The 17,407-nt window shown below is 44.0% G+C and overlaps 1 protein-coding gene across 2 annotated transcripts in view; it reads left to right on the plus strand.

The window, feature by feature from the left end:
- The window catches only part of LOC147659220 (proteasome assembly chaperone 4-like), a 71,484-nt gene extending 56,157 nt beyond the window's left edge, over nt 1-15,327 (plus strand). For both annotated transcript variants that reach the window (XM_086951878.1, XM_086951879.1), the window contains exon 3: nt 14,875-15,327. In XM_086951878.1, coding sequence (XP_086808004.1) covers nt 14,875-14,996 — 122 coding nt within the window. In that variant the 3' untranslated portion in view covers nt 14,997-15,327. The remainder of the gene's footprint in view (nt 1-14,874) is intronic.
- The last annotated feature ends 2,080 nt before the right edge of the window (nt 15,328-17,407 follow it).

A 17,407-nucleotide genomic window follows, 5' to 3' on the forward strand; every position in this document is an offset into this window, starting at 1 on the left:
TTCTGAATCTTCATTATCAGTGTTTGTGTATTGGCTTGCAGGTGAGTCACACAATATTCCGGGAGTTCTGAAGGCTTGGATTATGTTGATTAAGTAGGAGTATATTGCTAATGCCTGCGCTTGGGAACCTTTAATCTATGTTTCTAGTGCGGAGGGCAAAAGAAAACTGCAAAAAGTCAGAGACTTCCTATGGTTTGTTCATGAGATTTAAAATTTTATTGAATGGGTTGGAATTTTTGGCCAAAACGTCCCTTTTTAGGTCGAGCCTAGATGTGCAACTGTCTGCTCGACAACTATTGTTGCCCGTTTCTGTGAATGTAGACACGAGTCGGACGCGCGCTTTTCCAATGTCAGTTTTGTCTGCTGGAGCTAGCTGCTGGCTGCTTGCTGTGTGTTCAGTGTCAGTTTCGCTTTCGCTGTGGAACCTGGGCTTTCCAAGGCTGTCTTTGAATTAACACGCTCACTTATTTGCTGACATGCTCCGACTGAAGAGCTACGTTTAAATTAAAGGTTGACAACAGCCGCAAATGAAGTCGGCATTTTATGAAGCTAGAACGCGTGCTGCTGAAGAGGTATGCCATACCCAGTTGGCGTCATGCAAATGTAAAGCACTTTGGCACTAGCTGCCTAAGAAGTTTAGGTTTGTGTATTGTATTCTGAAGCCGGCGCCATGCAAACGTAGACATTGGTTGTCTTTTAAAAGGTGGTGTCGTTCAAAAGGTGTGTTTTTTGAGCCAGTTACTCGGGAGGGGGGAGGGGGGGAGTTTGCAGGACGCTTTAAAACAGCGTGATGTCGAAGAGCTGCTGAAGACTGTGATCTTTTGTAAGTTAGCCACTATCAGGTGTCACACGGTAATTTAGTGGCTCCTTTATTATGTAAGAGCTGTTCTAAAAGTGGCAGAGACTTCTAAAGCTAACTTGCCACCGCCATATCTGCTTGCGCAAATGTGGCGTCATGCAAAAAGGTGTTGTGCTTTTCTTTTTTTACTACGTACGAGTGTAAACAGTCACTGTGCTACATATGTAAAGTTTAACATTACAGCATGTAATATAACAAAAGCAATACTACTAAATTAAGAATACCCACTGAACGCACAACGTGCCCTTAAGCTCCAAGGAGTGCGTGTGAGTGCGTGTGTATACATGTGTGTGTGTGTGTGTGCGCGTGTTTTTTAAGCTCCAGCAAGTGAGTGTGAGTGCGTGTGTGTACATGTGTGTGTGCGCGTGTGTGTGTGCGTGCCTGTTTGTGTGTGCGCGTGTATAAATTATGCAGAGTTTCAGGAACTGTTTATATTCTTGTTTATTACTGTGTGTGTGTGTGCGTGCGTGCGTGTACATGTGTGTGTGTGCGCGCGCGTGTGTGTGTGTTTGTGTGTGCATGTATAAATTGTGTAGAGTGGTGCAGCTATCACAGTCTAAGAACAGAGCTAGCACCACCGCTTACAAGGGCACAAGCTTTTCATTAGGTGTATCTAAGCACTCTACAAGAGGCATGTTTGTGTGTCATCTATTTCTGCTGTCGCAAGAATGATGCTACTAGACTGGCGTTGCACCAAACTGCAGTGTGCCAAGCTGTGAGCATGTACATGGCATACCTCTAGTCACCTACGATCAGATGGCAGCCAGCCTGTACTTTTTTCAGTGCTGAAAAAATAGTGCCCTTGGACCGTACGTTGCTTCATATTTAAAGCAACTTCATATAGGGTGAAGTGTAATTTGTCCGTCTCGTTATTCTCTATAGCGGGAGATTGCGTTTGTATTGAGCTGCTGCAAAACTGCAAATATAGAAAGCTATTTAGCCTTTTTAGCAGTGGGACTTTCAGAGTTACTACTTCCATATCCTCATCAGAAATATGCTGAAATGATACTCTGCTTATTTACTATATTTTCCCTATAATTTTTTCATTTTATAGATAGAGGCAACTAGCTACTGTTTCAGCTTGTTCTAATCATGTGCTAGCTTGCCACTACGTAGAGGAGATGCAGCTTTAAAGAGTGTGCAAATTTTGTGCATCTACAGCGAAACATGTTTTATTTTGAATGTCAAAAAACACATGCAACTAACTTGCCGCTGCCATGTCTGCTTCGCCAAATGTAGCGTCATGCAAAGGAGTGTTGTGCCAAAAGTGGCATCATGCAAGTACGATTGCAGACAGTCACTAAAGAGTGTGTTCTTGTAAATATGGCATGTGAAATAGGCTTGGTGCGTGCTCTTGACAGTCACGAAAGCGCTTACAGGGAAGGACCTCGTCCAAGTGGTGCTAAAGTTAAGAAGTTGAAGTTACATTGACAGAGTGTAACACAAGCTTTTCATTAGGTGTTGTATCTGAGCACTTTACGAGGGGCATGTTTGTGTGTCATCTGTTTCTGCTGAAGCAAGATTGATGCTACAAGACTGGCGTTGCACCAAACTGCAGTGTGCTCAAGCTGTGAGCATGTACATGGCATACCTCTAGTCACCTAAAATCAGATGGCAGCCGGCCCGTACTCTTTTCAGTTCTACAAAAATAATGCCCCTGGCCCATACGTTGCTTCATATTTAAAGCAACCTCATAAGGTGAAGTATAATTTGTCCTTCTCGTTATTCTCTATGGCGAGAGATTACGTAAGTCAGCCTCTCGCACACAGCCACACTCACGCATGCGCACATACACAGCCATACTCATGCACACACACACTGCATACACACACGCACCCCCCCTTAAACAGACACACGCGCACATTGACAGACACACGCACACACAGACACACGTGTGCACCCACCCCCCTTCCCCCCCCCCCCAACTCACCGGGCTCTTTCCGCGTGTCCCTCGGCAGCCAGCATTCAGTATTCAGCGTGCAGGGTTCCAGGACGTTCTCCCGGCAGTTCCTTCCTGTTTCTTTGCAGGCCCCGTCCACGTCCTGCCTGACTTCCGTTATGCATAACGGGTAGCATTAGCACTCGGTGGCATCTCAGACGCATAGCGGGTAGCATTAGCACCTCTTGTTCTTCTCTCAAGTTGTGCCGTAAATTGCCGAAATCTTTGTCCCTTTTTAAGAGAGACCCGAACTTAACCGCAAAGAATCAAAAAGACTCTGTAACCGACATGTGCCGGAAATAGCCGAAGTGGGCCAAGGTCTCGAAAGTTGCCGAAGTGGGTTCGTGGGGGCGGGCGGCCATGTTGGGGAGGCTGGGAGGTGGCCGTGGTACTAACAGGAGCGGCAGCAACGGGGGTCACAGCGGCATAGTAGTTCCGGGTGTATACACCTCTTTCGTGCTGTGACGGTCGAAGGGGAGACTGACACCTGTCAGACGTGGAGGGCAAGCACAGGAAGTGGTGTGTGCTCGGGCTGCAGGGCAGTGCATGAGCCTGGTTGCGTGCCAGCTTTATTACAAATGTCACAAAAAGATGTTAATATTTCTGTTCTTGGATTTTGGTCACAATAAAATACACTGAACATAATCTTCACAAAAGTCATTTACAAAAGTTTAAGCCATTGCCATTATAAATTACAATAACTTTTATTTAAGTATTAATTATTTAAAACAATTAAAAGCCATTGTTATTTGTAATATCAATACATCTAAGTCACGTAAATACAACACATATTGCAGTACAAATGCTATAGGTGTCACATTTGCAAAAGTTAAAACTATTGGCATTGTAAATAACAAAGCTATTAATTTAGCTATTTTCAAAACCAACACATAAATACAAAAAATTGTCATTTACAATACCAATAGCTCAAACTTTCCTAATGCGAGACCTATTGCATTGCAAATGCTTTTTTCTCAGCCTTGGAGGCCATTTTCTATGAATATAGACTAGTTGTATTTTAAGATGCTCTTCATTTGATTTCCAGATGTCAGATCCTTTCCTGAGTGCAGTTATACCGTAATGGCACAGGTAGTATTTTTACACCTTCAGGTAATGCTAGTTAGCAGCCAATTGATTACAAAGTTAATCTGAAAATATTAGGAATTGATCCGCCCCTTCAGTGTATTCTGAGAAGAAACTGATATGAGTCAAAGCCATTGTTGAGTGAGACCTAAAACAGAAGTAAACTAGTTTTTCCCCCCACTGGAAAGTTGAAACAAGCATTTACAATGCAATGGTCTCGGCATTGTTAAAGTTAGAGCTATTGGCATTGCTCATGACATTATTTTTATTTATGTTTTTGTTTTTAAAACATAAATAAATGGCTTTGCCATTTACAATGCCAATAGCTTAATCACTCGCAAATGCGAGACCTATTGCATTTGCACCCACACAGAGCCACACACACTTAGCCACCCACACACACACACATACAGAACACATACAGAGCCACCCACACACAGTCATTCACACAGAGCCACCCACACACACACACAGAGCCACCTACAAAGAGCCACACACACACACCTCTCTGTCCAGTAACGCCTCAGGGAACAGAGGCACGAAAAACCGGATCACAAGCAGGGCACAGAGCCACAAAAACCGGATCACAAGTAGGGCACAGAGGCACAAAAACCGGATCACAAGCAGGGCACAGAGGCACAAAAACCGGATCACAAGCAAGCACAAGCAACGAGGGGGGAGGGGGGGGGCAGGACAGCAAGCTCAAGCATGCAAGAAGGGTCAAATTAGCATGCAAGAAGTTTTGAAAGTGCTTAAAAACACGAGCACCGCTTAACACAAAGCGACTACAACAATCATGTATACTTAAGACTGTAAAAATACAAAACCAGGAGTATTGCTTTAGACAGATGTTTACCTTCGTGATAAAAGTAACAGTTAACCACAGGTAAACAAAATTACCATCGAGCACACTGGTAGGACCATAAATGCTGCAGTGTCAACTTTCATATGCAAGTATTCAGGGAGAGAAGTGAGATGGTACCACTCGCTAAGAGAAGAGCCTGCTGGGAATTAATAGACAGAAGGAACATGGTGTATTATGATGAATACCAGATAAAAGGAATAAGATGAGCAGGTGCAGAAAGTTCTCGAATTACTGAGTTATGTGGTCGCCGTGGATGAAGGCTTGCTCAATAGTAGCGCCTGTTACAGTTTAGACCAAAGTGTGAATGGATGCCAGAATCTGTCACCCATTTTAGCCATAGCTATGCAAAATGTATGAAACTGACAAATTTGCCATTTGTACAAGTTTATCCGATAGCCACTTTTAAATCTGTCCTCGGTAAATAACCAGTCACGTAAGGAAAAACTAGTAGGATTATGACAACAAGCCTTAACTTCAACACCTTCAAATCGAGCAATAAGTGATGCGCTAAAGAAAAGATTTCAAAGTAGAGGAGGGTAAGAACAACCAGGATGTTAGCAATATGTTAAACCTGAGGCGCAAGAGCAGTTAGAATTAAATGGTCTGAACCCAAAGTCCTTCAGCGAACAGTCTTACAAGGTGCCCTCAAATTTCTAATGAAAACATTAGGAAATTCAAATTCGGAAAAATGTTAAGAAATTCATTTCAGATAGTTTACAGCTCTGTAATATCAATGCTGGATTCATGATTTTATATTCATTACATATGTCTACAGTTTCACTTAAACATTAGCATTGAAAGATAAGCCACTATAAGAAAACAAGCAACGGGGGGCAGGGGAGCAAGCACAAGCAAAGGAGGACAGCAAGCACGAGCAACGAGGGGGGGGGGGGCAGGACAGCAAGCACAAGCAACGAGGGGGCAATGCAGCAAGCCCAAGCAACGGGAACAGGGGAGCAAGCACAAGCAATGAGGAGACAGGACAGCAAGCACAAGCAACAGTGGGGGCAGGGGAGCAAGCACAAGCAACGGAGGATAGCAAGCACGAGCAACGAGGGGGAGCAGGACAGCAAGCACAAGCAACGAGGGGGCAAGACAGCAAGCACAAGCAACGGAAGGCAGGGGCGCAAGCACAAGCAACGAGGGGGGCAGGACAGCAAGCACAAGCAATGGGGGCAGGGGAGCAAGCACAAGCAACGAGGGGGGCAGGACAGCAAGCACAAGCAACGGGGGCAGGGGAGCAAGCACAAGCAACGAGGGTGGGCAGGGCAGCAAGTACAAGCAACGAGGGGGCAAGACAGCAAGCACAAGCAACGAGGGGGTAGGGGAGCAAGCACGGGCAACGCAGGGGCAGGAGAGCTAGCACATGCAACGAGGATGCAGGACAGCAAGCAAAATCAATGAGGGGGCAGGACAGCAAGCACAAGCAACAGGGGGGCAGGGGAGCAAGCAACGAGGGGGCAGGACAGCAAGCACAAGCAACGGGGGGCAGGGGAGCAAGCACAAGCAACGGAGGACAGCAAGCACGAGCAACGAGGGGGGGCAGGACAGCAAGCACAAGCAACGAGGGGGCAAGACAGCAAGCACAAGAAGGGGAGCAAGCACGAGCAACGAGGGGGCAGGACAGCAAGCACAAGCAACGGGGGGCAGGGGAGCAAGCACAAGCAATGAGGGGGCAGGGGAGCAAGCACAAGCAATGAGGGGGCAGGACAGCAAGCACAAGTAACTGGGGGCAGGGGAGCAAGCACAAGAAACGGAGGACAGCAAGCACAAGCAATGAGGGGGCAAAACAGCAAGCACAAGCAACGGGGGCAGGGGAGCAAGCACGAGCAACGAGGGGGCATGACAGCAAGCACGCAACGGGGGCAGGGGAGCAAGCATGAGCAACGAGGACAGCAAGCACGAGCAACGAGGGGGGGCAGGACAGCAAGCACAAGCAATGAGGGGGCAAGCACAGGCAACTGGGGCAGGGGAGCAAACACAAGCAATGAGGGGGGGGCCGGACAGCAAGCACAAGCAACGATGGGGGGCAGGACAGCAAGCACAAGCAACAAGGGGGGGCAGGGGAGCAAGCACAAGCAACGGAGGACAGCCAGCACGAGCAACGGGGGGGCAGGACAGCAAGCACAAGCAACGAGGGGGGGGCAGGACAGCAAGCACGAGCAACGAGGGGGCAGGACAGCAAGCACTCACAGGAGGACTCGGCAGCTTCTCGTTTCCGGCAGCGGTCGGGCAGAAATGGCGTCACAAAAGCGGCGCCATTTTCGCATTCGGGGCGTAGTTTTTGCTGTTGAGTGACGGATGACGTCACGGCGAGAAAGAACTCAAAAACACGCCCCGAATCCAAAAAAGACAGGACTTGAACAGAGTGATGCCCCTCTCCTCCAATGGCTGGCTTCCGTTTAGAAGAAGATGGAGAAGAGGGGTGGGTTTAAGCCCTTATACTAAGAGACATTAAATCTCGGACCGAGACTGCGCAAGCGCAGCCTATGCTCCCTCGACCTAAAAAGGGGGCTTTGTGATTGAACAGCTTCTCATTTGCCGTTTATGCTAAAAAGTAATCTGACCAGAGAACTGAAAAACACTGACTCATATGGACATCTACAGCCCTAAAGAAAATTAGACCTAAGTTAAGTGTGACTCTCTGTTGGTCAAATTAAGACATTAGTTAGCAAAGAAACGCTAACAGCTGAGGAGGATTGTGCCAGACCCACCAAACATTAACACCCTCGACCAGAAGTGAGGGGCACCCAAAAGGTACAACCATAGCGTCCTGGGCCAGAAAGGGGCCACGGACACTTGAGGTCAGTAAAAAGCCAAAATATTGATTGCCTTTACCACTTTCTTATTACTTCACTTTACCAAACAGTTTCAGGCAGGAATTCACCATGTTTGTAATTGCTAGAGTGGATGCGATTTTGAATTAATACCTATGAGTAATTGGAAGGCTTGCTCCTGTCTTTGTGGTCCATTTTTCAAAATATGGCAATCAAAGATGAAGAAATCAGCAGTTACCAATATTTTAGTTAAACAGAGATAATCGGATGCAAATTCTTAGTTAAGTCTGCAAAGAGGACTGAAACAGTAAGTATTAAGTGAGCATTGATAATTACACAGTTAAATTGTGAGATTGTATTACAGGTGGTGCTGGCGGTTATAAGAGGGGCAAAAACTTCACTGGCAATGTCATAAATCAGTTTGAGTACAGTGTACACCAGTCAGGATGCTGGCATAATCGTTTTTACAATGTATTGACTATCTGATGTTGTATGAAGTTATCCGTCTGTGAGCGTGTTGCTCTTGCACACTGGTATGTGGTGATTTTCTTTGACTTTTAAGAAGCTAAGCACATTTCTATTCTTTCATTTTGTACTCAAACCCACGTTTGCTGGTGGCACATGCATGATTATATGGTGTATTGACTTTTTATGATTTGTTTAACAGGTGTACATTTTAATTATATTTATATATGATATCAAAACGTAGGCGATTATAAAGGGCTTTTTTTTAACAGTTGGTGAACTAACATGCATAGATGTTATTATTACTTTTTGTTTATAGACTGCATTCCTGTTACTTTCCCAAGGTAATATTTGGATTTGTGAATACTGTCTTTATTTCAGTATACCCCTGATAAAGGGTCTGTGACCCAAATGGATTGGGACTTAAGTTAAGTTTGTGTTTGGATAGTGGCAATGCCATATATTGTTGACTTTTCAATGTGAAGTTTTTGTTTCTACATCAATGGCATGGATTATTGATAATCATGTGATTACACAAAAAGCAATGGATGACAATTGAGCGATTATGTGATCTTGTGTAGTAATGTGTTGCTGGGGTTTTGACATCGCTATTTTAATATTATGGATATCTTTACATTGCTCCTTTAATAACTGTAAGAACCTTTATTCAGGTTTGTTCTCTGGAACCTTCGATGGTTTAGTGATACTACTCTGGTCAGTTGAGCTGTGGCTGGCGAGAGGAAGATCACGTTTCTTCAGGCTCCAGCTAATAAAATGTTGACGACTGCTAAGAAGTCCCTGGCTTCCTTCACCACATTAAATATCTCCCTAAAGTTTGTGAAAGTGATTGGGGCGTGGCTAACCGCTGAGCATGGCTGCCGCACACTGTCGGAGCTCCTGTGCAGGACCCGCTACAGCCAGCAATTCCTATGAACTCCAGGGGAAAATTCTGATATTTGCTTCCCCTTTCCGCACCTGGACGCTGTGGTCAATATTTGGTCCAAGCAAAGCCCCTACAAACCCTGATTTCACTGAGGAGGCCGTGGACAAATCTTCCGGCGGGCTTTGTAGTTCGACCGGGGGTGTGGGGTGGGGGGTGGCTGGGTGTGGCCTCCCCTTGCCGATCCAATGAATACACTGTGCTGCCGGCCTGAGTGGAGTGGCCCGCAGCGACTGAATGGAGGCCTGCCCACGCCTTACCCTGCCCTTCCTGCTAAAAAGGAGCCCAGACACTAACAGCAGAAGACATCGGCCAGACACACCTGCAATCTTGGCCTGCGATCGACTCCCGCTTGGGAGTTCGAGGAGGGCGATGGGTTCGCTAGCGCGACCCTGGCGATCGGACTGCCGGCGCTGACTAGGACTCCGTGGAGATGCCTTCTGATCTTGAGGGCAGGCTCCCTCACCTGGTTTCAAACTTGCCCTATCCCCGACTGTGAGGCGAGGACGCGGCGGGGGCCTAACTGCGCCACCATCGAAACTGGGCTGTATCCAGTAGTAGACCCTGATGGAGCACGCACGCACCCCGGGACTGTCCTTTCACTACAGTGTGGCTGAAAAGGTGAGCGGGGGCCCCCTGGTGGGGTCCTGTTGACCAGAACACTGTTGCTGACTGGGGCCTGGGAGGAGGGGCCCCCTCGCCCTGCAACTGCCCTCGGGCCATCCATGCCGCCCTGAGACTACCATTCTCCCTGACTGCGCACTAGATTACCAGCGTTGTCTGGGGTTTTGAGTGAGAGCACCCCCTGATCTTGAGGGCAGGCTCCTTTGACTGGTACCAGGCTGGCCCTCTACCCAACTTCGAGGCGAGAAAACTACAAGGGCCTAACTGCGCTATCACTGAGCCTGGGCCCCGACTGGTGTGAGGCCTCGGCTGAGCCCACATGCAAACTTGGCCTGTGTTTCAACTGCAACGCGGATGAAGAGGTGAGCAGGGAGCCCCCTGGTGCGATCCTGTTGATTGGAGCGCTATTGCTGCCCGAGGATTGAGGAAAGGCGCCTCCTGGTCTTGCAGGCGCCGTTTAGCCACCTACAACGACCCCGAGACTGACATCCTCCCTGACTGCACTCTGATACTGTAGCAGAGGCCCTCTTACGCCATAATCATTGTGGGATGAGATCTTGTTTCTGTCTTCCGGTGGTGTCATTTCAGGATGCTGTGAGTGGCTGGTGCACTTCTCCCGACATCACCATTTGTCATCTATACTTATACCAGACTCCCTTTCCATCTACTGCCAATACGCACCTAGGAGTGTGACTGAACTTAGACAACCACAGATTCAAGCTGGTTCCTCCTGTCGCTGCCACTAACAAAGTTGACGCTATACCCCGTGGCCATACCCTCGGAAGTTATTCATTGCATGAAAATCTACCATAGTTGCCAAAATGGGGGAGGGGGGTAAACAACCTGATATGCCATCAGCAGATGTACAGTCTGTTGGGGACACTGACTCAGCCTCTCAATCATCCTCCATAAGTTGTCCCCCACCGACAAATCTCACACCCGCTCCTGATAAGTTGGATCAAATTCTGAAGGAAATAAGAGGCTCATGCCAATCAATTGAACATGAAGTCGGCACTCTTACCACTGGCTTTACCCTTTTATGGGCTGACCATAGCAAGCTGTCTTGGTGGTTAAGGATCATACACAAACGATGTCGGAAATAGTACCACAACATAGAAAACACTCTGATCAGTCAATGTGTCTGATGTTGATCGGGAGTTCGTTCCAGGTCTTGTCCGCCATGTAGGAGAAAGCTTTTCCTCCTTTCCTGGCTTTGCAGATCTGTGGGGTTTCGGCGAGGGCAAGGTCGGCTGATCGGAGGTTTCTTTTGGGTACGCGGAAGGAGATCCTCTTGTTGAGTAATTTGGGTCCGGTGTTGTGGAGGCATTTGTAGGCGTGGGTGAGTATCTTGAATGTGACTCATTTCTCTATGGAGAGCCAGTGGAGGCTGCACAGGTGTTGGGTGATGTGTTCGTGTCGAGGGATGACGAGGACGAGTCTGGCTGCGGTGTTCTGTATGGTCTGGAGTTTGTGGGGCAGAGACTTGTTGATCCCGGCGTAAAGGGCGTTTCTGTAATACAGTCAGCTGGTTATGAGTGCGTGTGTGACGGTCTTCCTGATGATCTCAAAGTACTCCTGCAGTTGTTTGGCGACTTCTTTTTTCAGGATTTTGGTTGTGTGTGGGAGGCTTGAAATTGGTCTGCAGAGAGCAGTGATGATTGCATGTTTAAAAGACTCTGGATCTTTCCCATTTTGCAAACAAAAGTTAATTATGCTTGTGTGTCAGCTGTAAGGGATTGGAGAATTTTCTTTATAAGCACAACTGGGCAAGGATTTACAAGGATGTTGGAGGGTTTGATTTTCGTGGCCAGTATAACTTATTTTCCAACAGTTTTAAAAGAGAAGAAAGAAGATTGGAGATGAAAGGGGTGTTGCATGTTGCCATACGCCAGGTCGTGGACCGAGCTCTTCTGAGTATTTCTGAGAGTTCACCTTTACCTTTGGTGCAACTTAAAAAAGTAATTACATTGAATGGTTGTTCCATCTGCATAGACTAATCAAAGAGAAGCAGTTCCAAAGACAAATTACTTACCAGTTTCTGCAAGTGGCCTGGTTGGTGGAAAATAATGCATTCATAATACATTTTTTTTAATTAATGCAATGACATTGATTAAATAAAACCATATAAATATTCTGATGCAATATATTTTATTGCAACCTCTGCAGTAATTCTCACAATCTTTCAAAATGTAGAGATTTAACCTTCGTTTAGTTCTTTTTGTTTTATTTTCATAATGTTTAAATATCTTATTTTGGGAGGGGGTAAAACCCATTAATCCCCTTTTTAGATATATTATGTAGTTTCCATTGCCACTTTGTAGTTATGGTTCTGATGGTGTTTCCACTGGAAAGGTATTTTTTTTTATCTGCCTGTGACTTTTGACACAGTGGACAGATTTGTTCGAAACGTGAAGTCTCCTAACTCAGTCAGCAAGTTTTGTGAAGATTTGCCCTCAGGGAAAAATAAGATAATGGAGGGAGTGGTGAAAAATAAGTAATTTTCCTAATTTTAGCAAGTTATGACTTCGAATCCTGCTAATCATATTTTTTTTTTTTTTTTTTTTACTTGACTGGCTGGATTAGGGCTGACATATTTTTTCACCATCCTGAAATTCACAAGTTGGCTCCAAGTTTTGTGCTGTAAAAAAACCTTTTCAACAGCCATGGAAGGGAGGAGGGAACCCCAAAGTTGACCAAGCCTAGTGCCTAGGGCAGTCATGCACACCTAGACACATGAAAAATAAAAAGCATACCTGAGAAAGAATTCCCATAAATGTGACTTGTGAGTCGGTTTTTGGGACTGGATTAGACTGAAGTTCACAACTAGCAAGTCAGGCAGTTTACATAAAATAAAAAGCACAAACAGAGAAAAACACTATAATGAGTATCTGACTTTGCATGGGTGGGAGGAGGTAACACTTTTTTAGCATATGTATAGAAATGAATAACAAATATTTTATAATGCCAGCACAGGCATTCACACATATACTAATGCTTCATAGAGCTATATAGATATATATAGTAACATTTACAATAGTAGCCCACTCAGATGAATATTAGAATTTGTAGTCATTTTAATTTATTTAAGATTTTTGTAAGTTCTTTAAACTCGTAATTTGTAATATTTTTACCCAGTTGTAAATATTATTAGATTACGAAATTAATTATCTTCAGAATTAACTTTCTAAATAAATACATTATATTATTTTAATGTTAAATTAATACTAACTTCACTTTATAAGCTGAAGCTCCCTCGTCAATCTTCCGCCTCAGCAGCTCTAAAAGTATTACACCGACTGCCAGTTCATAAAAGGGTCCATTTCAAAATTCTATTATTTAGTTTTAGACTAGAGCATACAGAGCGTTGGGGCTTAAATATTTAGTTGCCAGATTCACCCGTCACATGACCAAACGGACCCTGAGGTCCTCACATGCCAATCCCCCACCTTTAGACTCCAAACTTGAGGGGGTAGATCCTTCGCTTTTCTGGATACAATGGCCTGGAACCTTCTTCCCAGCCACCTGAGATTAATTGAATCGGAGGCCATCTTCAGAAAGCAGTTGAAGACATGGCTATTTGGTATCTCTGATTTGCTGTTACTCTCTCTCTCTCTCTATCGCTCTCTCGCTCTCTCTCTCTTTGATCTGCTTGTTGGTGGGTTATTAATCCGTTATGTAGTCAATTCTGCTGCTGCCCAACGCCAGGATGCTCCTCAAAGAGTGGCAGTGCGCTTTATAAGCAACACTTTCGTTTATTTAATTATTTGTACACATTTAATTGACATTGCCTTCATTCATGTTATTCTTATCATCTCATCTCACACAGATATATAATAGTACATGCATTTAAATGTTATTTAAATTACTTACTCTGCAATTTAACTCCTGATGTAAAGGTAGGAAAACAGACCTGCTATTTAAAAGACTCGTGATGAACTTATCGCAATGTAATGTCTCCAGATGTAAGGATGGCAAAATAAAGGTAGCCAGTCAGTCAAATAGGCTTTATTTCGACATAAAAAATATCTTAAAAAGCGTACATACATAGTAAATTCAATTTAAACATTACTAGATAAAAAGTATAAAAACCCCTTACATGCTAGGACTCAACGTTTTTTTCCTACGATTTCTGGATGGGGAGTTAATTAAATTAGCTAAAAAAAAGGGATAGGCCGGAAACAGACCATAAGTTTAAAATCATGATTAAACAATTTGCCTAAGTCTTTTTGACCGTATCCGCCATGCCCACCCTAAGTATTTCAAGGTGGCGCATGCGAAGAATGTACGAGTGTCTGTAAGTAGTATTCTTAGTGCCACATTGCAATGCCTGGTGCCCAAGGTGAGACACATTGGTTTAATCCATTTCATACGAGGAACCTTGTAGGCAGGGCACTCTAATAACAGATGGGGGACAGATTCACGGCGCTGAGGGCAGAAGGGACACCATGGGGCAGTCTGGTAAGGAATTTTCCAGTGGCATGTAAGCTCCATTACAGGGAGAAGACCTACTCTAAATTTAAAATACAGGGATCTTTCCCATGGGGCAGAGATAATGTCCAGATACAATTCTCTGAGGGGGACGTCTTTGAACTCCACAAAGTTTCTGGTCGACTTGCAGGTCGTTGAAGAAGAGTTTCTTTTGTTTGCCACCCATGACCAATAGAGTCGTTTTAACATAGATTTGGGCGGGGCTGACTGTTGGTGCCATGATTCTTCCAGCCCCAGGTTGGCAAGTAGAGCCTTGATGTCCCTTAGCCATTTTATTTTTGCCCAACCTGTGGATTTAATTATCTCCCTTAGGCCATCCGCATAGCTTGAGAGCTCTGGCACTCTCCAGATGCGGGCCCACAGTAGCAGGGGGCGTAACTTTGCTTGATCTTCAATCGCCCGACAGCCCATGTCCAGTTGCAAGGGTATCATCTCATCTCACACAGATATATAATAGTACATGCATTTAAATGTTATTTAAATTACTTACTCTGCAATTTAACTCCTGATGTAAAGGTAGGAAAACAGACCTGCTATTTAAAAGACTCGTGATGAACTTATCGCAATGTAATGTCTCCAGATGTAAGGATGGCAAAATAAAGGTAGCATTTAGCATATACTGGCAGTGCTTCAACCAGTATCTTGCCAAACCTATCACAATTCGGAAATATGTACGTGTCAGCAGAATTATGGTGTAGTAAGATGATCAGGCACCCAGACAGAAAGCAAAATTAACCCACAATGATGATCTTTTCTGTACTCTTCTAACAGTTACAGTTAGTTGGACTGCAGTAGTATCTAGAATCAAAATGTTTTCTTTATTTTCTCTTTCAGCCAAGAAGACCAAAAAACAAGTTTTTGTCAGCTACAATCTTCCAAATACAGATGGCAACTTGGCACTGCTCGTAGAAAACAGAATCAAGCAAGAAATGGAGACGTTCCCTGAAAAGTTTTGAAGTAGTGTGCAATTTGTCCGTGGATTTAACGGAGCTGTAAATAAAGCTAACTGTATCAACATGTATTTTCGTCAACACACATATTGCCCAAGGCAATGGATGCATAAACACATTGGAATCATACTATTGTCCTAGAATATTAGCCATGGTGATGGAATGTCTCCTGGACGATTGCCTCTCTGGGCAGTCCTTTTTTTTTAACACTCTGATATTTCTGGAAGCAGATCCTTTTTTTTTTTTTTTTTACTATTATCTTCTTTTCCACTAAGATATGGTCTGAAGTTAATGGAGTTGTAACATTGTTCTGAATTAAAACTCAGTTCTTTCATAACTAACTAGCTTACCCGTCGCGCATTGCTGCGATCTCAGAAGAAAGGAAATTTAAGGAAACTTGGTATGATAACATTTAATATACATTGTGTCATTTTTATTGAAACATTCATTTTAATATGGAAAACATTTTAAAGTGTTGTTTTAATTCTGTTTATTTATTAGAGTGCTTGTGGATACGCAGTATTTTTTGTTTTTCCGTCTGGTGTGTACACAAATAAATCAGGTTTTCCGACACGTGAGCTGGCCACATACAGTTGTCCATGTGAGAAGCACGGATTCTCCAAATCTAGTCCACACACTTGCAGCGATTGTCCTTGTGCTTTTTTGATGGTCATTGCAAAAGAGAATCTCACTGTAAACGTTCAGTATTGGAAAGATTATGAGGGCCCCGGGAGGCGATATTTAACCATTTCTGTTTTTTTTTTTTTTTTTGCCAGAAACCTTCGCGGGAATGTACTGAACAACTTCAAAAAAAAAATATATGTTTTATTTTTTGACCGAAACCTTTGCGGGAGTGTACTCAACAACTTCCCAAAGTTTCATGGCGATTGGATGAATGGTGTAGTAATGCATAAAGGACAAACAGACATACTTTCGTTTTTATTATGTGTATATATAGATATTTCTGCATTTCGTAAACATAACTTTAGTTTTCACAACACGTAATCAACACTCCACCCTTCTCCTAAAACTATGTTGGAAATGTGAGGACTCTGTTGATGTCGCACAAAAAAGAAAGATTGGGATTAAATGATTTCCTGTGATTCTAGCTTTTGGGTGCAATTTATAAGTACAGAACATGACAAACCTGTGATTAACCTTAAAGTATAAGCCTATGGGATAGACTTACTGGGAGTTATTGGCAGTCAGGGGACCATTCCTCCTCCACCACCCATCTGCCCCAGATCCATGGTACTGTGTACCACGCTTATCAACCCAAAACCAGTTATCCTTTTTCTACTACCATTAGCTGTTATGTTGGGAAAACTTAGAGTGCATGTGCACCCACGTACCCCCTGTTAAAGAGGATGTGAGCAGTCAGGAAACACCTTCTCTGTTTTTTCTGGGGGTGGTAAGCATCTTAGTACCTTCATTGACATGAAATGTGTCTCTGTTGTGCTGAGCCATGTGAAATCACTTGATTGATCTTTGGACTGTCTGGGTTTGTGAGGCTCTTTAGTGATGTGCTCTCCGAAGCCTAAATGAGGTTTGCTTCATTGCCAAGAATAACGTTGTGCTGGAAGGAATGGACTGTTTGGTTCCAAATGCCAGTCTTTTATGAAGGAATCACTTATTCTTCAAACACTTGACCTACATTTTACTTGGAGATTGGTACCAATGACAACAGAGGTCTTTCTTTTTACACAGTAGGACGGGTTAACTGATCCCGGTAGAGTAGACAAACCTTGCAGGTCCTGGGATTCATTTCAGATTGTGCCCCCCAAACCTACCTTGGTGGAGTTGTGTTCTTTTAGTGCAAATTGTTGTCTATAGCTTACCCATTTCACTAGTTTGTGACCCAAGCAAATCTCTTTAGTTTGATATAAGACACTTCATTCATGTTATACATTTAAGAGTGCTTGAAACGTGATAAACACTTCACTTTTGAGGATGGTGCCCAAAACATTTGGGGGGTAGGCTCAGAACCCGCCTCCCTCCTGTATGTCCTAAAGAACTTTTTATGGATTAAATAATTTTATCGCCACGGTTGCATCATATAACCATTAAATCAAAGCATATATAAATTCTTGACTGCAAAGCTTATTGGCATAGGTTAAAACAACACCAACTATAAAATAACACCACATTGGTAACCCCACCTCCCCGAGCCCATCGCATTCTGCATTTCTATGGAAGATTGCTTTATCACATACAGAGCCGTTGGATCCGGTTTCACTGTCCCTATGTGGTTTCAAGATATTCACAATGTTCCATGATGAGTTAATTCTGGGTATACTGATTTGGCAAATCCCATCACATATCAAGTGATCACTTAAATATGGTTGACAAAATATTCAAACATGGTTTCCACTTTTCACAAAGTATACCAGTTTCTCTTCCAGTGACCTTATTTTCTT

The sequence above is a fragment of the Lissotriton vulgaris genome, unplaced genomic scaffold (genome assembly GCF_964263255.1).
Source record: "Lissotriton vulgaris unplaced genomic scaffold, aLisVul1.2 SCAFFOLD_384, whole genome shotgun sequence".
In the NCBI taxonomy this organism is placed as follows: domain Eukaryota; kingdom Metazoa; phylum Chordata; class Amphibia; order Caudata; family Salamandridae; genus Lissotriton; species Lissotriton vulgaris.